The sequence below is a fragment of the Lissotriton helveticus genome, chromosome 4_1 (assembly GCF_964261635.1).
Source record: "Lissotriton helveticus chromosome 4_1, aLisHel1.1, whole genome shotgun sequence".
Lineage (NCBI taxonomy): Eukaryota > Metazoa > Chordata > Amphibia > Caudata > Salamandridae > Lissotriton > Lissotriton helveticus.
This window is the reverse complement of record NC_136063.1, coordinates 4,511,956-4,536,335: the sequence shown is the minus strand read 5'-3', so window position 1 is coordinate 4,536,335 and position 24,380 is coordinate 4,511,956. Positions and strand designations below refer to the sequence as shown.

Here is a 24,380-nt window from a genome sequence, read left to right as displayed (position 1 = left end):
TACACCGGAACTAGTGAGGGTTTCCCAAAGTTGGTTCAGTCCCAGTTTGTGTAAGCCTTCTTTGAGGTATCTCGCTGCGGGAGAGGTAGTGTGTCCGCTTATCTCTTTCCATAACTGGGCGTTTAGTGACCCTGAAGCGCCTTTTCGTATTTTATCCCACGTTATGATGTATGATGTCTCGCAAGCGATTGCTTCTGAATGCCGAACTCAAGCCTTATTTGCAAGGGTGAGGTGTATTTGGGTAACCCAAATATAGTCCTGTACGTGCTTGTTACTGTAGAGTCCAGTAATTTAGCATCTCTTCCTTTCTGGGCTTCGCTTCCATAAGTTATTGTTGGCAGAAACTTTGCATGGATCACCTCCACTATGGGCAGAATCGATGGGCCGGTTAGTTTATAGTTCAACGTTTTTAGGGAGGTTGCCAGTGCGATTCCTTTGTGCCTGATGTTGTTTCTCTTTGCTAGGAATTGCCCTCCTTTGTCAATGTTTACGCCCAAATATTTATATTCTGTGGTGCTCTCTATTCGGGTGTTGCCCCAGAACCATACTGAGGGTTTTTCCCTTTTTCTGCTCACGGTGATGGTTTTAGTCTTGTCGAGGTTTATCGTCAGACCATTTTACTTTTGAATAGTCCTGTGTGGCATTTATAAGATGTTGAAGGCCTACTTTCGTTTTGCTGATCAGGACTATGTCATCTGCGTATAAGAGGCATGGCAATAAGATGTCTCCCAGTTTTGGAGCATGCGAGTTACAGGCACTTAATACCGGTATGAGATCAGCTACAAACAAATTAAAAAGTGTGGGGGCCAGGACGCAGCCTTGTTTAAGCCCTTTGTCCGTTGGAATGCGTTTCAACAAGTGTGTTCTGTCGCCCAGCTTAATCTGGACCCAGGTGTTGGCATGCAAGTTTATCAGAAGATTTAGAAGGGATTGGGGGAGCCCCCAGCTATGCAGTTTGGTCCACAATCTGTTTCATGTTACGTGATCGAAGGCAGCTTTATAATCAATAAAGCACAAGTGTAAGGAGCTCCTAGTAGTTTCCACCTTGTCAAAAAGCGTTGCCATCGTTATTATATTTGTGGTCGTGCCCACGTTCTTTGCAAAACCCGTCTGGTTCAAGGGGATAATGGATTTTGCTTCTGCCCAGGCCTGGAGCTCTTCCAGGAGCATTCCCCCAAAGAATTTTGCCTCATTGTCCTGTAGTGCAACTAGCCGATAGTTCTGTGGCTCTGTCCTCTCCCCTGACTTGAAAATTGGTGCAATGATGGATCCCCTCTACGACTTTCCCAGAACATTGGTTCTAAAGTTTCAACCCAGAATGTTGACTCTTGCTTAAAGAGCACAGGTGGTATGCCATTTGGACCGGGAGCCCCTTCCCTCCTTCACTTGCCTATTTGCCTTTTTATGATCTTGATTCGATTAATTGGTGAGTCAACAATTAAGATGTAATTTTTGGCTTTATGTTGATTTATTCCTGCAGTTGCAGCGCTGATGTTAGGACCTTCGGAAGTGCCCGAAAAGTTTTCCCCCTTTAATCTCGACTCCGTGGTTTCATAGAAGTGAGACCAGAGATATGTTAATTACCTCGTTGTTAGGGTGAACAAATGTATTTATGGGTCTTCAAAAACTTGCTCTGTTGTTATATTTAATGTCAGATTGTAGATTGCCCACAAAGCATTCTCTTTGTCCCTTTTTGCATCCTTTTTTTGTTTTTTCAGCAGAGCCTTTTGCTTTCGCAATAGATTCAGTTGTATTATATCTTGAGGGTTCTGCCGTAGCTGTCTCAATGTGCGATAGATAACTCTCTCAGTGCACTTGATTTCTTTCAGTTCTAATTCCGAAATTGAGTTTTCACCGCCAAATCTTTGTTGGATTTTTTGCTTAGTATTTGTTGTATAGGCTGCCATGGTGTCTGTGAAGCTTTCACACTTTTTAACCTCGTCTGATCCAGTTCTCAATTCAAAGTGATCTTTAGCAATTCCCACCATTTTACAGTGTGTGATGGGCCCAAATTTAATTCTCTTGAGATTGTATAATCTGCTCCATGAATTGTCCGGCAGTGCTCAAACATGTCAACTGTTGTTCTAAGGTCGATTTCTTGTGGCCGGTGATCGCTTTCACCTTTGTCCCCTAAACGAAATAGGGTAATTTGATGGAACAACTCAAGGGAGACAAAAGTGTAGTCTAGTATAGTGTTTATTTTGGATGAATAATATGTGGCTACGGGGGGATTATCACCTCTTGATCTACCATTTAATGCTCTTAAGTTCAAGTGTTCCAATTCCTCAAAGGCCGACTGTCCCGCCTTTGTTTGCTTGCTCCTCTTGCATTGGAATATTCCAAATTGTATTTTGTATAGATATTTCGGCGTCCGCGGAGGACCCCATTAAGTTTAGGTTTAGGTCTCCTGTTAAAATGAACTCCGTTGATGGACCGTCAGTAATGTGAGTTTCTACCAACTTACACATTTCTTTTATTAATTTGCCTTTTCGCTTTGGTTGGATATACACGTTAATTATTGTGATTTTGAGATCAGTTGCTCGCATTGAGCCTGACGAGTATAAGTTTACAGCAAGAGCTGCAGTTGAGGTAGAACCTAGATCACGGACAATAAGATTGAGTCGGCATGCAACATATATGGCCAAACCCCCCTGAAAATGGCCGTATTTTGCCTCAGCTAATGCACTAATATGGAAGCGTCGAAATCCTTACAGATGTGGGGGTTCACTCATCCAGGTCTCTTGAAGAGCCACAATGTCAAAGGCCCTGATATAGTTGTTAAAGTCTGCATCCGTCAATTTGCTTGCCAGGCCGTTCACGGTCCATGGACATGACGGATGACATTTCCCACTCCAGTGAGTGCAACAGTAGGTTAAGTGTTGGATAGCGGAGGGGTAAAAATTAGTATTCCCACTCCAGTGCGGGCAACAGTAGGGAAAGTGTTGGATAGTGGAGCAGTTACATTACTATTCCCACTCCAGTTTGTGCAACAGTAGGGAAAGTGTTGGATAGTGGAGCAGTTACATTACTATTCCCACTCCAGTTTGTGCAACAGTAGGGAAAGTGTTGGATAGTGGAGCAGTTACATTACTATTCCCACTCCAGTTTGTGCAACAGTAGGGAAAGTGTTGGATAGTGGAGCAGTTACATTACTATTCCCACTCCAGTTTGTGCAACAGTAGGGAAAGTGTTGGATAGTGGAGCAGTTACATTACTATTCCCACTCCAGTTTGTGCAACAGTAGGGAAAGTGTTGGATAGTGGAGCAGTTAACATTACTATTCCCACTTCAGTGAGTGCAACAGTAGGGAAAGATTATGGATAGCGTAGGACTTAAAATGACCATTCCAACTCCAGTGAATGCAGCAGTTTGGAAAATGTAGGATCGCGTAGGGGTTAAATTAACACAATTATAGAATATTTTTTTTTAAATAAATAACATATGAATAATTAACTAAATTATTATTTATAAATACCTATTCAATTGAATTAGTATTTGCTTAAATAACATTTAATTGCTTCCCATCCTAATCACCTATAAACACACAGCGCGCTACACATAAAAAAAACACAATTAATTTAATTAATACAAATTATTTACCAAATAATAATTAACAATAAATAAATTAATAATAACAATAAATAACAAATAATAATAGTAATTATCATTAACATATTTTAATTAACCAATTAATAAACATTGATTACAAATTAATAATGAATTAACAATAAATTAATAATCAATAACAATAAATAAACACATATTAACTAATTAATTACTTCCCACCCTTTTCCCCTATACACCCACAACCCGCTACACATTAAAAATAACATATTTCATTTAGTTACCAATTAATCAATTAATTAATATTAATTGGAATATTGGAATGTTGGGAGCTCCATTGAAAACAATGGAGTGCTGTGCGCTTATAATGGCTGGTATACTCCTGGAGCTTCAACATTCCAATGTTTCTTTGTTCACAGCTCTGGCTGAGAACAAAGGCTTCAGGGAGCCTGAGGGGATTCTAATCCCCTCACGCTCGCATAAGGCTTTGTTTTTTTTTGTTAGAACATTCTGCCCTCAAGTGGCAGAATGTTCTAATAGCCTTATAGCCCTTTGTAGCTGGGCAATACCGGCTATTAAAGTCCCTCTCCCTTGTTAAAGGCCCTCGCCTGCGGCTCTGGCCTTTAACACTGGAGAGGGCCTTTAATAGCCTACATAGCCCTCTACTGCGGGCTATAAGTCTGTATTATCATTTATTAATTCATTTACAATAAATTAATTATCAATAACAATACATAAAAATGTATATTAATAATACATGTATTAAAATTAATACACTTATGAATTAACCAATTATTATAAATGAATTCACAATACATTAACAATCAATAACAATAAATAAAAACATATTAATGAATTAATTATACATAAATTAATTCCCACCCTATTCCCTATAAACCCACAACCCACTCTGATACTAAAACACAACATTTCCTTTAAAAAAATTACTATTTTCCAAACATTCAATACATATATTTAAAAATAATGAAAATTTTTTAAACATACATATAAAATCTTAAACTACTAAAATACATAACACTAAAAAAACTTGATATATACAACTATATTTTTGCTAACAATATTATGTACTTCGATATTACTTACTATGATATTAAAAAAAATCCTTATTACTTACCTTAGTGTAGATATTCTGGTCAACGATATTCTTGACTTCGATATTCTGTCCCTCTGATATTAAAAACTCGATATTACTGTAGGTCGATATTTAAAATTCGATATTCTGACAGCGCACCCCTCAAAGGCATACTATTGAAAGTGATCACCATGAATGTGGTTCGGAGGTTTTACAATAGACAATTGTGAACCAAATCTACTTGAATGTTTCCTCTTCTTCATACATCCAACATGTCAAATAATGCCTTCACATCATCAAGACTTGAATGTCCAGCCCCTACCAGTAGATCAACCCATCCCTGACAGAGGTTCTGGTATTTACAAAGAATTACACACATGACGCTGTCCCTGGCTCCATGACATGAACATGGACATGAACCGTGATGACTTCGAACCCTAATTTTTACCGAAGGGCAAGTAACTTAGATGCTCCCTAGACACCAACTTCTCGCTCAAGGAACACGTTCCAAGAAAACCTGTTTTGGTACCAGCTCTCTTTTCTAAAGAAATTGCAGTGACTTTAAAACAGCTGTTCAAGCCCTCGTATACATCTGGAGCATGCCAACACCATGCTCGAGACCTCTCAGACTCCACATGGGCACCCCTTAAGGACGTCCTACACCTCCCAGCACAGCTTATCCAGGGCATTCAGAAATATGAAGAAATATGATCAGCCCCATTCTCGAGGAACTCCACTGCCTCCCCTTGTCTCTTTGTACAATCTTCAACAAAAGAAAGCGGAATAATTTCTAATGCCTTCACAACCAGCACCCCTGCTTTTCATGAAGCTCACAATCTCTGGTCAATCTTGACACACTCACAGCCAGCATACAATTACATCACAGATTAAGAAGTGTAAAGATAAAAAAAAATATGGAAGCGGTCATGTGGAGTCTATGCACATTGCATCTGGAACAATATCCCCATATTCCTAAGTACCATCCCAACGCTGCCAGGAAGGGTTAATACAACCCTCTTTAAAGAATACTACATCACAACGCATTAACCTTCCATCCACTGGCTTCCTGCCCATCATTGACTTTGTGATTGTCTTAGATCCTGTCATCTTGCTAGGTTTGTAGTAGAAAAACACCATAGACATACATACATGCTAAACCATAGACATTGATCTGTGTATGTAAAAGCTGAGAGAGGGACAGTAGACCAGCCTTCTCCATCTATACAGCCAGGGGCTGCTCCACAACACTTCTCTAATTTAGGAAACACTAAACTATCACTTTTTGGCTGCGTTGTGCTGTTGTCTCTGTACAGAGCTCTGCTTCCTTTTGACTACCTGAGTGCACATGTATAAATACAGAACTCTTTGTACCGAGTAACTATTCAGACGATGGTTCTAAAACGGGAAGGGTTTTAGGTGGGTGGTGCATGACCGAGATCTGGAAAAAACAACACAGTTAACACACTGTCTAAACAACCAATGATTCGACCAGCTGAGCAAAGGACAGGAGATCTACAACACCTTAGTTTGTGAACTCCTTGCCGTCTGCAGCTGAAACACAAATATACAGAACAAAAGGCAAGCGGGGTTGGATCAGAACAGGATAGAGTACCACACATTATAGTATGTAGTCCACCACACTTCCTTGGGATTGAAAATGATTTTTCTCAACTTTGAGTCGGAGAGTATCCTGTTCTAGACAATATGTATTAGACCACATAGAAGAATCACACACAATGCTCCCTGAGCCGGAACATAGACCCTCAGCTGGGAGTCACAACTGGAGGCTCTTATTCCTGCTGAGACCCAAGTAAACAAAGAGATGACAGTTTGCTCTATCCTGAGGGTCAACGGCAAAGGAACATGGCATGCACCGTCTAGATATTTAACAACTAAGGAAGTGACAGTAGCAGGGGTACAACGTTTGTTGTGGGCACAAGTGCCCACAGCCAGTGCCTGTAGGGCTACAATGGGGAACAGCGGACCTCAGTAGAATGAAGCTGTTGCTTGTCACGGAGACAGATGAGTCTCTATTCCTGTGATCCACCGCCTCCTTCAGCACCATCTCTGGTACCAAGCAGGGTTTCCCCACAATCCTCAGTGACAGAGTGTGAAGTAGGGTTTAAAGCCTACATCTCTGTCTCCCAGGCGGGGTAACTGTGGGAGTCCCACCTTGTACTTGGGGAACTATTTATTCTCTTGTAATTCAACATGTTCAGTGTGTGGATTGGATTTTGGGATAAACACTGGCATCATAAAGTCAATACCTTTTTCCTGCATCAGATGAGATTTTGCTGCTGGTCAAAGATGTATGTGTGTGGAGGGAGCGTGGTATCTGGGCACAGCTCCACAGTAGGTGCCAGGGCTTGAAGGTCACATCCTTAGTATTCACAATATAGCACTGAGGATGTGGCCTTCACAAAAATAGGAACTCACTTGTCAATACACCCTTTAAATAGCCCGCAGATCACATTCAAGAGTTCTCTGAATCATTCCGATAAATGCTTGTTCAGTTTACCTTTTTCCTGAAGAGACACTGCCATACAAGGATATACTATCTTCCTCATTCCATTTTTTGTACATGGTAAGATTGCTTCTCAACGCTTGGTGCATTCAACTAATAACCAGGGCTGGTCGTAGTTTGCGTAGTGCCACTACGCACACTACGAAGAATTTTGGAAAAAAATTGTGGAAAACCGGGGCGCATCCTGAGGGTCCGTGTGCCCGGGACCGGGGTCCCTCGTGCCTGGGCAGACTCCCTGATCTCCCCGGCATGGTTGGAGCCCGGGAGCCCTGCAGCCCTGGAGCCCCGGAGCCCTGCAGCCCCAGACCCCTGCAGTCCCCGAGCCCTGCAGCCCTGGAGCCCCGGAGCCCTGCAGCCCCAGACCCCTGCAGTCCCCGAGCCCTGGAGCCCAGGAGCCCTGCAGCCCCGGAACCCTGCAGCCCCCGGAGCGCTGCAGCTCCTGAGCCCTGGAGCCCCGGAGCCCTGCAGCCCCGGAGCCCTGCAGCCCCCGGAGCCCTGCAGCCCCCGGAGCCCTGCCGCCCCGCAGCCCTGCAGTCCCCGAGCCCTGGAGCCCCGGAACCCTGCAGCCCCGGAGCCCTGCAGCCCCCGGAGCCCTGGAGTCCCCGAGCCCTGCAGCCCCAGAGCCCTGCAGCCCCCGGAGCCCTGGAGTCCCCAAGCCCTGCAGCCCCGAAGCCCTGCAGCCCGCGAGCCCCGGAGCCACGGAGCCCTGCAGCCCCAGAGCCCTGCAAGGGCAGGCGGGAGCCCTCCGGTGGAGGCTCGGGGAAGGCAGATTGGCGCCATTTCGGTCCCGGCCATCTGGTCGCCCCTCTCGCCTCAGCCATCTGGTCGCGCCCAATGCTTTCCTATGGGGGAACCAGATGGCCGAGCTTCCTTGGAAGTCCCGATGAGGTGCCATTCGCCTTCCGGATCCCAGCCAGGGCTCCAGGAGGTTGGGGACGTTGGCGCCCTGGGTCCCTTCCGTCACTCGGCACGCAAGGGTTCCCAGAAATAGGGGTAGCCTTCCTACGGATTACTAGGGGCAAGGGTATTCCCGGACACCCTTCCGGGGCTGGCGGTTCCCTGCCGGGAACCATATGGGCGATGATCAGGCAACACCTCCCAGGCGTCCGGGGCTCCCTCCTCCAGCCCGCGGCGTGGCAAAGTTCCCGGGACGGGCTCCATGGGTCCCGGGCCGTCCTCCCCGTGCCTGAGGCCCAACGTGGGATTGCAGAGCCCCCCTGAGCCCTGTGGCCCCGGAGCCCTGGAGCCCTCCGGCCCCGGAGCCCTGAGGCCCAGGAGCCCTGCAGCCCTGGAGCCCATGAGCTCTGCAGCCCCTGAGCCCTGCAGCCCTGGAGCTCTGCAGCCCCCGAGCCCTGCAGCCCCGGAGCCCTGCAGCCCGGGAGCCCTGGAGCCCTGGAGCTCTGGAGCCCTGGAACCCCGGTGCCCCCGGATCCCTGCAGCCCCTGGAGCTCTGCAGCCCCCGAGCCCTGGAGTCCCGGAGCCCTGCAGCCGAGGCAAGCAGATTGGCATCATGTCGGTCCCGGCCATCTGGTTGCACCTTACCACTCGGCCTTCTGATCACACCCAATGCTTCCCAATGGGGCGACCAGATGGCCGGGCTTCACTGGAAGTCATGATGAGGTGCCATACGCCTTCAGATCCCAGCCAGGGCTCCAGGAGGTCGGGCACATTCGCGCCTAGGGTCCCCTGAGCCGTGTGGTGTGCACTTGTTTCCATAAAGAGGGATAGCCTTCCTCCGGATTACTAGGGACAAGGTACTCTGGGACCCCTCCCGGGTGGGTGGTTCCCTGCCGGGGACCAGATGGGCTGTGTTCCCGGGCAACACCTCCCAGGCGTCCGGGGCTCCCTCCTCCGGCCCAGGGCCTGGCAAAGTACCCGGGATGGGCTCCATGGGTCCCGGGCCCTGCAACCCCGGAGCCCCGCAGCCCTGCAGCCCCGGAGCCCTGGAGCCCTGGAGCCCTGCAGCCCCGGAGCCCTGCAGCCCCGGAGCCCTGTAGCCCTGGAGCCCTGCAGTCCCTGGAGCCCTGCAGTCCCCAAGCCCTGGAGTCCCGGAGCCCTGGAGCCCTGGAGCCCCCGGAGCCCTGCAGCCCCCGGAGCCCCGCAGCCCCCGGAGACCTGCAGCCCCCGAGCCCTGGAGTCCCGGAGCCCTGCAGCCCCGGAGCCCTACAGCCCTGGAGCCCTGGACCCCTGGAGCCCCGGAGCCCTGGAGGCCTGGAGCCCTGGAGCCCTGGAGCCTCGGAGCCCTGGAGCCTCAGAGCCCTGCAGCCCCGGAGCCCTGGAAGGGAAGGTGGGAGCCCTCCCGTGGAGGCTCGAGGCAGGCAGATTGGCGTCATGTCGGTCCTGGCCATCTGGTCGCACCTTTCCACTCGGCCATTTGATCGTACCCAATGCTTCCCAATGGGGCGACCAGATGGCCGGGTTTCCCTGGAAGTCCCGATGAGGTGCCATTCACCTCCCGGATCCCAGCCAGGGCTCCAGGAGGTCAGGCACGTTCGCGCCTAGGGTCCCCTGAGCCGTGCGGTGCGCACTTGTTCCCAGAAAGAGGGGAAGCCTTCCTCCGGATTACTAGGGACAAGCTACTCTGGGACCCCTCCCGGGCGGGCGGTTCCCTGCCGGGGACCAGATGGGCTGTGTTTCCAGGCAACACCTCCCAGGTGTCTGGGGCTCCCTCCTCTGGCCCGCGGCGGGCAAAGTACCCGGGACGGGCTCCATGGGTCCCGGGCCCTGCAACCACGGCGCCCCGCAGCCCTGCAGCCCCGGAGCCCTGCAGTCCCGGAGCCCTGCAGTCCCTGAGCACTGGAGCCCTGGAGCCCCGGAGCCCTGTAGCCCCGGAGCCCTGCAGTCCCCGGAGCCCTGCAGTCCCCGTGCCCTGGAGCCCCGGAGCTCTGCAGCCCCAGAGCCCTGCAGCCCCGGAGCCCTGCAGCCCCGGAGCCCGGCAAGTCAGATCCGTAAATTCGGGATGAGGATTGGCTCTAAGGGCTGGGTCGGTCGGGCTGGGGCGAACTTGAGCTGGGTTTAGACCGTCATGAGACAGGTTAGTTTTACCCTACTGATGATGTGTTGCAATAGTAATCCTGCTTAGTACGAGAGGAACCGCAGGTTCAGATATTTGGTGTATGTGCTTGACTGAGGAGCCAATGGGGTGAAGCTGCCATCTGTGGGATTATGACTGAACGCCTCTATGTCAGAATCCCCCCTAAACCGTAACGATACCGCAGTGCCGTGGAGCCTCGGTTGGCCTGGGATAGCTGGCCTCTTTCGGGGGGCGGTGTGTAGAGCCGCTCGCTTGGGGCTGCCTCCACGACGTGCCCTTCGGCACGGGGGCCTCCCCCTCCTGTCCCTTCCAGACCGGGGTGCGGAGATGGGGGCCACCATCCCTTGCGGGTCAGCAGGGTGACCAGATGGCCCGCTGCTCCCGGGCAGGGAGGTGAGCAGCAGCCACCTGGGGGAAGGAAGCTCCAGAGAGTCTGCCTTAGTGCACCTGGCCACCCTCGCCGGACTGCAAGGGCAACTGGGTACGACAGCCTCCCAAGCCATCTGAGCGCTGGGTCATCTCGGGCCATCTGGTCGCCTGGCTGCGCGACCAAATGCGCACCGCTCCCTCAAGCCCAGGCCGAAACCGGGAACACCACCAAGACCCATAGCGCCTACGTGTGACACACCAAGGGAAACAATGCTTTTTCACAAATCCGCAACACGTGGAGGAGTACCTACGATCGCTGAAGAGATCACACCGAGGTGGAAATGGTCGTGACGCAGGACAGCAAGATAATACTCAAGCCGTAGAGGACGAGGACTGATTTGTGGACCAGTCGATTGACTTGATACACTAGACAAGGCTGATGTTTGTTTTGGCATAACCCTGCGATGTGCTGGGACTGAGGTCGCTCACTAGACGTATAACCAGAAGAGTCTCCTGTTCGTCCAGTGGTAACGTATTCTAGGACCCGCTACCCTCCCTCAGATGGAGCCTAGAGGTCATACAAGTCCGGTGGCTTGAGGAGAGGAGAGTGGTGGTGTAGCTCTCTAGAATGCCCCCCTACGGGTACTCCCCAATATTGAACTGTGTTGCTTGGGGAGTAATTGTTCTGCTGTTTAGGAATATGGGAGGTGGGTGGGTAGAATATGCTGGCAAGTTGGGGTTTCTTCCGTGGGAGGGGGGTAAGACAGAGGGAAATAGGATGTTATATAACTGCATAATATGGATGTTTGCTATAAGGATAAGGGAGGTAAAATGGAAACAAACGGGGAAGGGCGGGGGGGTAGGGATAGTTACTATGGTGCATTTAGGGAACACACACTTACGATTCGGCTACTATTGCAGCAGATTAGACCCATGTTTGCCGAGACACGATAGATCTTATGACGTACTAATGACTAATACTTATATATCACGACATAGCTCGACGGTTTACTGGTTCTGCCAGACATGTAGGTAACGATACAATTGCGAAATAGGCTTTACATGACATTGGCTGATTTGAACCTTATCACGTGGAATGTACGAGGGCTGGGGGACCCGCGGAAAAGGCGACAAGTATTGTCATATTTAGACCGCCATGCTATCCACATTGCTTTTTTGCAAGAAACACATTTCGAACCCAAAGCTGGTAACACATTTGCCTGTAGATGGGCGGCTCATGCGGTCATCTCCTCCTATTCGACATATGCTAGAGGCACTGCGATTCTTATAAAAAAAAACACACCGTTTACCTTGACTGGCCACATGCGGGACGCACAGGGACGGTATTGTATACTGTGGGGGAGGTTGTGGCACATGTCGGTTACTATGGTGTGTTGCTATGGACCCAATATTTATGACCCTCAATTCTTTACAGAGCTATGGGCCACTGTAATGGGCACAGGCCCTGATCACATGATATGGGGCGGGGATTTTAATGTAGCACATGATCCGGCCCTGGCTAGGTCACACCCGGCCCCCCCATCATTACACTAAAGGGAGGACTGAACTACACACGACACTCAAGGAATATAATTTGATTGATACTTGGAGACACCTTCACCCTACCACACTCAAGGGCACCCATTTCACAGCGCGTGCAGGATCCTGGGCGAGGCTCGATTACATGTTTATATCCCCGCAGTTTTGCCCTGCGCTTGTAGGGGCGCAACACTTGTCCAGGACCTATTCGGACCACTCGCCAGTAAGACTCACCTTGAGGGCAGAGGACTTAGGCCCATCAAAATCTGCCTGGCGTCTGCAATCTACAATGCTGCTAGACGCCCTTTTTCAGGAGGAATTGAGGGGGGAAACTTTAGACTTCTTTGAGCGTAACAAGGACTCGGTTAGGGATGTGGAAACTATCTGGGATGCCTTCAAAGTCACCCTGAGGGGGATCTGCATAGCAAAGGGATCTGGGGTACTTAAGAGCATATTGACCAGATTGAATAACCTGGAAACTGAGCTCAAATCACTTGAAAGATCCCTGGCCGAAAGCCCAGATGGAGATCAGAGCTAACTCGGCTGGTGAGGGGTGGAAAGACCCCCCGACTCAAATGGGATACTCTCACTAGGCCCTACACTCAGGGAGGATTCGGAATTCCGGATTTCAAATTGTATTACTACAGGCACACTATGCTTATTTTTGGCTATACCAGCCTCGGTATATGCCCCAGATAGCGGTGGAACACTGGCTAGCTCAACCGGTCCCAATTGAAGGGGCACTATATACCCCTTCCCTTGGTAGAGATAAGACACCGTCGACAGTGATGAGCACTGTCAATGCGTGGGCCAGGCTAGGAGCAATGTTAGGCACAGTTATGATATATTCACAGACATTGCCACTCACCTACCATCCGGACGTGCCCCTGCTGCAAGAGGCTATTTTCCACAAGCTAACAAAACGCTTACTTATCACAACATGGGGTACCACGCAGGGACATTTCGTACTTTGGAACATCTCTTTTCAAACGCACACCCATCTCCTTTTGACACTTTCCTATACATTCGCCTGCGCCAGGGGCCTAGGTCAATCACACCTGACTTTCCTAATGAGCCCCAAGCTTTTGCACCACTACAGCGAATCCTGCAGGATGAAACACCCAAAAAGCTGGTATCGACGATTTAAAAGGACAGTGCATGCGCTAAGAGAGTTACCGGCTCTGGCGGCCAGAGCAAAGTGGGATCGAGAGCTGGACATAATGGTAACGGACAAGCAATGGGAATTCTGTTTACAGCAAACTGAACGAGTTTCATCAAGCAGTAGATTCAGAATAATACATTACAAATTTATACATAGGGTGTATTACACTCCTGTCCGCATGCACAGGTTCCACTTGCATGAAACTGATACCTGTGACAGATGTCACGCTCCAGGGGCCGACTTCCTACATCTGGCATGATCATGCGACGGCGTCCAAGCCTATTGGCCACAGGTGTTTGCTGCTGTGTCTAAGATGATAAATACTGAAGTGAAACCATCCCCAGTGCTTGCTCTATTGGGGTACGTAGAGCCGATACAAGCGGTACACCGTAAATTTATCGTGATGGCATTACTTGTGGCTAAAAGGAGAGTGGCATGTAGGTGGGGAAGAGGCAGAGCCCCCAAATTTAAAGACTGGCTAGCTGGGACTGTGGTTCAAGCCGCTTTGTAAGATTGTATTGATATGTACTTCATACCCTGCTGCCATGTCCGGCTACATGTACGCGTCGATTGCTGTGTGCTGCAATGCGTGGTTATAAATGCACCATTTGTTTTGTTGTACCAATGACAAAACATGAAAATAAAGTTTAAAAAGAAAAAAAAAGTTTTTATGCAAAGGTTTTTATGCACAATTTTGGGAAATTGTCCTTCAAGCTTGATTAACCAACAGCCAATATTTAGGAGGTCTGTCCTACTCATGTGTGGCAGAGTTTTTTTTTCTTTTTTCTATTTCCGCTTATTCCATATATCACTGGGTTTTGTAAGTAGGGTCTCTGAGGGTTTTGTAAGTAGGGCCTTTGAGAGTAAGCATGACTTGGCTACTCAGATTCTACTGTTGAGTAAGTGCGCCATGTATATACCATGGGCAACATTAGACCATGTTGGATGCCATGTAGCGTAGTTCCAATATTACCCTTTTATGCAGGACCTACGCTGTTTACGGATAACATATACTGTGGGCTTGGTGGCAAACTGACTCTGTACAACCCCACCGCATATGGCAGGCTATGTTTTCGCATTAGTTAGCTCACAGTGCAACTAGAATCTCATGTTATCGGAGAGATGTGTTTTTGGCAACCTTAGAACACAATAACCTCAGACTTGTGGAGACAATATACCACTTTTCACCCAGTCACTCGTGCATGCCTGTTTTGCTCAGAGAGATACATAGAAGAAACAGTAGAGCATGTTTACAATAGGGATTTATTGTACCGTTGTTCTTCTTCAAATGTAAAAGAAGTGCTCTGCTGCAACTGTGACACAGTAGCAGAGATATAGAACCAGCAGTACATAGAGTGGATAAAAAAGAATAGTATTGTCCTGCCATTTTGCAATAGTCATGAACACATAGATGAATATAGAATGCATTTATGGAATAAAAAGCGTACTCCTAAGATGCCTGTCTAGATGTAGCAAAGTGTGCCTAGCATTTGAGTAGGTGCTATAGAGTCTAAGCCTAAAAGCCTAAGAGTGAAGAAGTTTGCAAGGCTTTAGTCGAACCCCCATACCTGAATAGTGAGAGTGTGGGACTTCGTCCTGGACTTGAGCTGGACACCCCGCAAGGGATCGTCAGACCACTGTCAGCTGGAGCTGACAGCTGCAGCATCTCGGGTAAGTGTTTTAGCCATGAAGTCTTGGTTCCCTCCTGCCTACTGAAAGCAAGAGGTGCTTTATTTATACAGTCCATTTGCATATGTTACCCATTGTTCAGTATGAGGATGACGTTGGTGATTAAACCTTGTGCGTCGATGGGGGAGGTGAAGTGTACCTCCTGGAGAGTGTACTCATCAATTGTTCATATGTGCTAAGGATGACGTCTTAGCAATATCGATCAGGCAGAACCCACCCTCGTCATAGAACTAGGTGAAAGGTTAGTCAATAAAAGGCTGCAGACCTTGTAAGGCGTGATGCCCTTGTAAGGCAGTCTGTCCTTATTAAGAATTAAGTCCTTATAAGACTCGTTCATGTGAAATAACGGGAGCTGATGTAGGGAATGTGTATGACCTGTGTGTTCCCTGGACCTATAAGAGGGTACCGATATGAAGTATAACACAGTCCTCTTTTCCTTCTTCCTTCAACGATTCCTGACTCTGTCTACAGTGAGTGCTACCCCCCTGGACCATCAGCTCAGACTTTACATCTAATCTCTTTTATTCGCTCTTTCCCCACAGATTCATTGATCTGTTAACAGTGAAAGATGTCATTAGGCCCTCAGTTCGGACTTGACATCTAATCTCTTCATGTATTCCCTTTTTATTCACAGATTCCACACTCTGTCTGTAGTCAGAGCCACTCCTGGGACTTCAGCCCAGACTTTCAGACAATCTTCATCTCTTATTTTATTCCCTCTTTCCTTTCAGATTCCTCGCTCTGTCTGTAGTGAGAGCTGCCCCCCTGGGTATCGAAAGGCTCCAATAGAAGGGAAACCCACCTGCTGTTTCAACTGTGTGCCGTGTGCCGAAGGGGAGTTTTCAAACAAGACTGGTGAGACAATACTTTATACTTCTTACGGACCTGAGCACAGTTGTGCAAAGTACTTGGAAGAACATCTCAAAAATACTGACACAGTAGTAAGGAACACATGCATGTACGAATTTAGCTGTTAGAATTCTTAACAAATGGACTGAGTAGGTAGTTATTGTGCTAGCTCTTGTGTCAATATTATTTAGTAGGAGTTGAAGTGGGTGTGCCTGATAATATCATTTAACATAAATATTTTGGCATAAATATTATATATAAACATGTCCCTCTTGTGGGTGTAGATGATGTGTGATTAACTGCAATGGAGCCATATTGTGTAAGACATATCTTGGATACAAAATTATTTCTGAACAATATCAGGGCCACAATCTTCTGGTGCCAAACCAGCACAGTATGTTACTTATTGTAAGATTTGTATGATATTTTTCTTGTCTCTCAATCCGAAAACGGGACAGGACCGAGCCTTGTTATGTGATTTTGATGTTGTAGGGCTCCTTAAAACCAGAGCTGATGCTCTTGGTAAGTTAATGGAATTTCAACATCCTCGTAAGGAACGCATTCCGCTGGAGGTTCCTCCACTTTGTAGTAGTGAAACTCGTGTGTTCCTGCATCTGCTGCAGGGAACTGAATCCATGAATAGAATACCTCTGTCTGCCGATATTCATGGGCCTCTATAGCAAAGATTACTTTACCCCCTCTCGATGATACTCCATTGTTTATGAGTTTGTAGGTTATACTTTTTCTTACATTGACCCAGATCAGCATAGCATCCAGGTCATTTTGTAGGAGATTTCTGTCATCTAAAACCGGTGGAGCTGCTGTTGCAACTATACGTCTTTCCTCTTCACTATCTGACATTTTGTCGACTGGAAGTTTTTGCAGAACAAGTTTCAAGGAAACAAAGATTAGGTGCACAATATTTTGGAACACAGTATCCTTCAACGTTGAACAAACTAAAAACTAATAAATAGGATTTTTCGTCCTACTCAGTTTTAGCGGATATTTTCCTTTAACCCACTCCAGACGTCGATTGGAGTATTTTACAGGAAAAAGGGGTCTGTGTGAAAAGCACGACTGAGTTACTCTAGTATCTAGCATTAAATGATCGCCTTACCAAACGTTGGGTGCCATGTAGTGTAGTTCCTATATTCCCAATAGGCTCCGCACTTTGGAATAATATATCCTGCAGTTTAAACGTAGGACTGAGGTCGACTAGGTCTCTACCCAATATATTAAACTCAATTGTGAGTGCCAGCTAGCTCAGAGGTCACTAGAAACTTTCTCGAATTCACAAGAAGGGATTAGTTTCTGACAACCACATAAACTTGACAACTTTGTTTCCCAAGAATAAGAAATCAATCTCTAGAGTCGCGGAAACAATAGATAACTATTTTACTCAGTCAATCGTGCATGCTTTGTTTCACCAGAGGTGCTGAGAAAATAGAGAGACAGGCGTTTTCAATAAAAAGTATGTATTGAACAGTCTTCTTTCTCAAGCATAAGAAATGTACTGCTACAATCATAATACTGGTTATAAAGTACAAGGCATATAATACGAAAAGTATTGTAAAGTAGTACTGTAAAAGCATGGTATGGTTTTTAAGCCATATAAAATAATATAGAATACATAAAATACATACAGTGATAAATGATGACGAAAAGTACTCAACTGGTGCTTCTAAAATACGCCTACCCCGTTGTATCTAACCTAGGTCCAGTACGAGGGAAGAAGTAAGTGAAGTGTAGCTTAGGTTTTAATATTTTTCTGCCAAGAATCTATTCAAAGAATTATCCAAGAGTCTAATCAGCTCCGTACCTTGGGTTTAGAATGACGGAGGTCTTGTATCTCTCTCGCAGGACTCGATTTCCCAGCAACCCGCAAGGGTAGCCTGGAAACACTGGAGCTGGATTTCTCGCAGGAGAAAAGACAGCGTCTCTCAGTGCGTCATCTGGAGGGTCGGCTTCCTTCGGCACTTGCTGCAGCAGGGCGTCGGGCAAGTAGATAGTTGATCTGCTCCAAAACACTGTGTGTTTGTGTGGGCAAACGTAGGCATATTTATACTTTGAAGGCGCCGAGTTTGACATATGATTGGACATAAGAACGTCATCAAAGACTTACAGCCTGATTCATGTACAGGCCGTTTTGCGTGGCCCTAATAGCGAATCATAGCGACTCGCTATTGAGGACACGCAAAATGGCATTCATGTAGGAATTGCTAATTAAATAGCGATTCCTACATGTTCTTTATTTGCGAGTAGCAATTTGCTACTCGCAAAAACTCCCCATTCATTCCTATGGGCCAAGAGGCCCATAGGAATGAATGGGGAGTATCCCTTATTTGCGAGTAGCAATTTGCTACTAGCAAATAGCAAATAAGATAGCGATTTTAAGGGTGCCAGGGGACACCCTGTAGCACCCCTAAAAAGCACATTTGAACAGGTGTTGCGCACACACATGTCCAAATGACATGTGTGTGTGCAACATGCAACTTAGAAAAATGCTTTTAAAAGCATTTCTCTGAGTTTTTGCTATTTACCGAGAGGTCTGACCTCTCGGTAAATAGCGGCCCCAAAAGTGCTAAATCGCAATTTCTTGATGTGTCATGAATAGCATTTGAGGAATCTCTAATAGAGATTCCTTAAATGCTATTCCTCGCATATTTGCGACTTCTTAAATAGCGATTTTTGCATTTGGGATCATGAATACCAAATGCAAAAATCGCACTCGCAAAGGGCCAGATTCTCAGAATCTGGCCCTTTTGCGAGCGCTATTGGCTACATGAATCAGGCTGTTAGTTCCTTGAAAACTCCGTGATTTCCTAGATAAATTAGTATTTAGGCAAGGGGAAGTCCCTAGCTGCTGAAGGCGGGTTTCTCCAAGAAATCATTGTGGATTCTCTGAACTTAGTGGAAGTAGCCATGCCGTATTTGGGCTGCATAGGCTCAGTCTAAATATGGTAATGATTTCTATGCCTATATAATGATCGGGTAATTTATAGCTATATATGGGCATGAATCGGGAAATTACACTAGGGTCCTAGATTCATATACAACAATACTGTTGTCTTGAAGTTCCTAAAAATACTTGGTCGCAGATTTATAAGCCCTTTGCACCGCATGAGCATCAAATTGCTAACGCACCGGTGGAGCAGCCTCCTAAGTGATATTTACATGAACAGGTAATCCCAAAGTATATGTTGGAATGAAGTGCAGTGCAATTGTGTTAGTGAAAAATAAAAAAGGATTTGCAAGAGAGAAAAATGTTTATTAGGATATCTATTGCAATCCTTGTTAAAAACTGTGCAAAAAAAGCAGTTTAAAAAATCACTGCTTGTAGAAATGGTGGACATGTTTTGCAAACCAAAGATACACTAAAAGTATGTTCACAGTTTGAACCGCTGAGTAAAACTTCAGTGTCCCCAATACTACATCTGAAGCGCTTCAAACCTGCCTACCTGATGGTACTGGAGACAGTATTGAAATTGGAAAGTCGTCACTGGCAATGTAATATACCCATGGATTAACCATTTTGTGGAGGTGACTCAGCCACAGTGAAACGTAATTGGTCCAATTGTTCAGTTAGCAACGTGGTGCATGCCATAACCATCTGTCTTTCAGTTAAATTGTACACAGAGACATGCTATTTATAGCACCAAGGCTCATGGCCACAACCTATGGATTGTAGCATCCAGGCTTAGAAGTTAGAATAGAGCACAATTGCGATTGTCCACATTGTAAAATAGACAAATATTATTCCATTTTATCGATTGCAGAAGACATAATGTTGCCCAGTGAATATATTGTGGAAGATAGTGTGGTCATGCCAATAAGAACTACAGCCAAAGCTTTTTTGAGGTATCCCCTATCTATTTTATGCAATCTCTCAGCAGCATCCTATTGGGAGATTTTCCATAGTTCCTTGTAAATAGCATACACTAAGCGCTTACGACTAGGGTTATGGGAACCAACCAAAAATGGACAAGTGTTGTTTCACCTGAGCAATGTCAAGGTTTTTGCCACTCTAGGCAGAACTTCCCGAAACTGTGGGATATCACCACCAGAATGTTCTGATTGTACTTAGCGTGGGTCATTGTTATTAAACCCTTCTGTGGTACCCCTAAATCTTGACTGACACTTATTTTTGTTGATAGGCTAGACCAGCCTTCCCTTCCAATTGAGGTCTGATGAATTGTGAAAGCCATTATGCATCAAGGCATCTAATGTAACCTGGCTGTGTGCTATCCCTCAAGTGTGTTGATGGGATAACCAGAGGTTTGTTAAAATCCCTAATCCTGGCTAAGCCAAGACAGGAAGATAGTTGCACAGTCTAGGTCAGGGAAAGGACCTGATTTGGAATGAGGCATGTTCTAAATAAGTCTTCAATTCCGTCAACCAGTCAATCTTTAGTCCCCGAGACAGATTTTAGGCCCAAAAGTAATCTGAGACAAAATCCTACCTTTACGACTTTTGGTATTTACAAAAGGCATTTAGTAGTAGTAATGTTAGGATTCCTAACGTTACTACTACTAAATGTAGCGGTGTCCCTCCAAAAGTCGAACACTTGTAAAGACAGTTGGGAAATAGAGGAAGCAGAGTATTTCAGCGTATTGTTAGTAAGGATGTTTTTCTTTGCAGATGTCAGTTAACAACTACTGAAACAATGTTTTTCCGGTGTTTATGGAATGTTTTGCTTGTATTATTCCTTGCTTTCTACACTGATAGCGCATGTTATATAGACAGTGTAAGTATAGTGTATATGAGGTCCAGATAGGTGTAGTAAACCTTACAATACTTCTTCAGTGACTCTTTGGTCATGTGTGCTCGCTCTTTTCTTCCCATGTAAACTTCTGTGAAAAGGCCCTCTCAACATTGAAATGAGCAACGCCAAAACAACCAGTACAAAATGTGGTAACTCCGGCCACTGACATAGCTTTTAATGCCAATAGTGGTTCACTTGAAGATTGCCATCCTCAGGGCAGGTTCTGCAGCATTTGCTCTGATCTGGGCGCTTATGCCCTTAGAGTTATTGAAGCGGTCAAAAATGAAGCAGCACTTTTGAAACTACTGAGGAAACTCCCCTTAACGGAAGGGATCTAGAACAGAGTACCACCGTGAGGTTTTATTGACCTCAAATGCCATTGGTGGTGAAAGGACAGTTCTATGCATCAGTGCAAGCCATTTCTCATACAGTGTAAAATAAAAGTTCCTGAATTGCTCTTTATCATTGCTTTGCTTACCAAGCGGCAGGCGCTCTAACATAGAACATGTTGCAGTGCCATAGTCACTAAAGGTGTCGCCCAGCCTACTCTCAAGGAGATGTTTCACATCTACACCAATTATGCTGAACACTTGGCAGACGAGGGTGTTTTCAGACTCTTTTTGTTTATTATGTCCGCTACAGCAGTTATGTATTCCTGTAAAAATCTAAAAATACAGTAGAGAGTTACTTTTTCACATCACTATCAATATGTGACCAAAGATTCTCAGATTGTTTGCCTTTGGCATCATCACTCTGCAAAAATTCTGTAAACTATTGCCACATGGATAATATAGCATCCATAGCCCCTTGGACTGAGAACCATCAGCTTAGGGACGCAGTTGGGATGACTCTTACTTTGAAGCCACACAAAGCAAAACATGATAAATATTTGCGTTTTGATTTGTGTGCATAAGAAAACTGTGCACCAGAATGGACTAAAAAGTCAATAGCATTCCTCATTAACTCTGACGATTGTAAAGATGATTTCAGCGTACCATCTAACGAGTGGCAAGGATCTCTCACAGGGAAGCAATTCAGCTCAGGTATCAATAGTGACAGGTCATCACACAACTATTTCATATACGTAGCTGAATCACTGCAAATACAAACAATATCATTCCAATCTGTGTTGAACTTGGAAAGAACCTTTTTTGCAGAGCATTACAAGTGACACTGCATTCCATGTTTTCCAAAAACCTGGTGTCATGTTTTAACCACTATCCCAGATGTTTGGTGATAGCGCTCTTTCCACATATACTTGTCACTATACCTTGCATTGAATGTTTAAAGCCTGAGGTGTTGGCAATTCACCTACTATCAATACTGAATCACTAGAAACTGGGGGCTGATGTGCAAAGGGTTTTTACCCATTCTCTATGGGTAAATGTGATGACACATTAGGAAAGATTCTTATGAAACCAGAAATGATATCTATCAGTGACAGAATCAAATATGATTTTGATATTTCCCGATTCTCTACAGTTTATAAAATAATTAAACAAGACCTAAACATGCTTCTAAACTCTGCATCCTTAGACCAAAGACCACAGAACTGAAAAAAAACAAAAGAAAGAAGAAACAATATTTTAGTGGCATCTATAAACAACACAACTCAAGCAGAATAATGTTAGCCCAGAATTTCTTACTGTTAGCTTGTATAACAAAAATACATTGTATTGGCCCCTTCAGAAAGGAAGAAAAATAACTTGTTCACTCCATTTTACCTTTCTTTGAATGTTATTTAGTTTCTGGTTGTGCAGGTATCTTTTCAGTGTTTATATGTTTTACTGGCGTGGGCAATTTCTCTTTCAGTGGGGTTTTATCAGTTATTATAGGTTTAAACCTAAAACTGGACAGCCTAATCATAAATCATCTGACCTTTGCCTTACGGTTGTTAACTCCTTATTGGCAGTATATCTGACTAGAATTGGAATATAATTAGAGTGCTAAAGGTTTGTTTATCATCTATCAATAAATTACTGTTTAAATAAAAAGAAACAGAGAGGGCCAATGGATTTATGTCACTCAGTATCTGAATGTAGGTCCCAAAAGCCATGAGGAATCACAAAAGCATAATAATATGTAAATACATCACAACAAGAACAACCCCTTCAATATAATTATTCTTTAAATATCAACATGTCATTAACAATGTTGTAAACATACTGCTACATTTAACATTGAGGGAACATTTATGGCTTCTATTTTTACTTATAAAATAACTGCTTCATTTTAGATGTGGAAAACTGCCAGAAGTGCCCTGAGGACAAGTGGCCCAATGAAAGGAGGGACGGCTGCATCCACAAAACCATTGTTTTCCTCTCATACAGTGATATCATTGGTGAAGTTTTGGTCTTCACAGCTCTATCCTTCTCTATAGCCACAGCTGCAGTGTTGGGAATCTTTATTAGACACCGAGACTCACCAATAGTGAAGGCCAATAACCGGGATCTCAGCTACACACTCCTCGCCGCCCTAATGCTGGCCTTTCTCTGCTCCCTCCTATTTATAGGACGCCCCGGGACATGGACCTGTCTGATCCAACAAGCTGCATTTGGGATTATTTTTACTATTGCTGTGTCTTGTATTTTAGCAAAAACCATCACTGTTGTCATAGCCTTTAATGCCACCAGGCCTGGGAGCAGATTAAGCAGATGGCTGGGATCCCGGGTGTCCGGCTCTATTGTCCTCCTGTCCACACTGGGAGAAGTGACAATCTGTCTGTCTTGGCTGCTCACCTCTCCACCTCATCCTGGCACTGACACACAGTCTGAGACTGGGAAGATAATCCTGCAGTGTGACCAGGGCTCTGTCACTGCCTTCTACAGTGTGATTGGTTACATGGCACTCTTGGCCTTTGCCAGCTTCGTGGTGGCTTTTCTCGCCAGGAACCTCCCTGACAGATTCAACGAGGCCAAGCTCATCACATTCAGCATGCTGGTGTTCTGCAGCGTCTGGGTCTCCTTCATTCCTGCCTACCTGAGCACTAAAGGCCGCAACATGGTGGCCGTGGAGATCTTTGCCATCTTGGCTTCTAGCGCTGGACTCCTGGGCTGTATCTTCTTTCCCAAATGTTATACCATTCTTAGGATGGATAGCAATAGCAAAGAACGTTTAGTTCTGAAAGGCAATTTGTAGTCACTAAAGAAACATTGTTGAGTGGCGCTGCTAGCCACACTAGAATGAAGAGATATATATGAACACCTAATACTTACCTTTAAAACTTTTACAGAGAATATGCATTTAGTATTTTTGCCTTTAAATCGAAATAAAATTTGTTGTAAAGGCATGCTAGTCCTATGGTGTACTCGTTGTAATTTCCTGCGTGTTAAGGCATGCAGGGCTCAGCTGTCATTGTAATACATGTAATGATATGTACACAGATGCTCTGCGATATATCTAGTTCTGCAAATCTCACTGTGCACATACTGCTGAGTCTTCCTCATCATAACTGCTCAAGAGCAGAGCGGGAGCCTATGAACCAAGATGGCTTCTGAGGTATGGTTCTCCGCCATACCTGCAATCTTTGATTGCTTTTTGTGAAGGTTTGGGACATTTTTCTGCAGCTTTCTGGAAGTCCAGTGAAACCACATTCAATCCTCTGCTGAGCGATCTTTCCTGAGGTATTTTCAGGTGTCAAGGATACTTGCAGTTTCTAAGATGTGGGACTGGTGAAAGATTTGTCTTTAAGGTCCTTCTCTCTTACAGTTGCATTGCCCCTCTTAAAGGTATTGTTGCTGCAATATGTTATGTTATGTTATGTTATGTTATTTTAGCTTATATAGCGCACAGATG

General features: G+C 45.7%; 1 protein-coding gene across 1 annotated transcript in view; it reads left to right on the top strand.

Annotated features, from left to right (window-relative positions):
• The window catches only part of LOC144826870 (vomeronasal type-2 receptor 26-like), a 152,599-nt gene extending 128,876 nt beyond the window's left edge, over nucleotides 1–23,723 (top strand). The window contains exons 6-7 of the mRNA XM_078685329.1: nucleotides 15,706–15,829; nucleotides 22,822–23,723. Of these exons, the coding sequence (XP_078541455.1) occupies nucleotides 15,706–15,829; nucleotides 22,822–23,723 (1,026 nt within the window). The remainder of the gene's footprint in view (nucleotides 1–15,705; nucleotides 15,830–22,821) is intronic.
• Nucleotides 23,724–24,380: the final 657 nt, after the last annotated feature.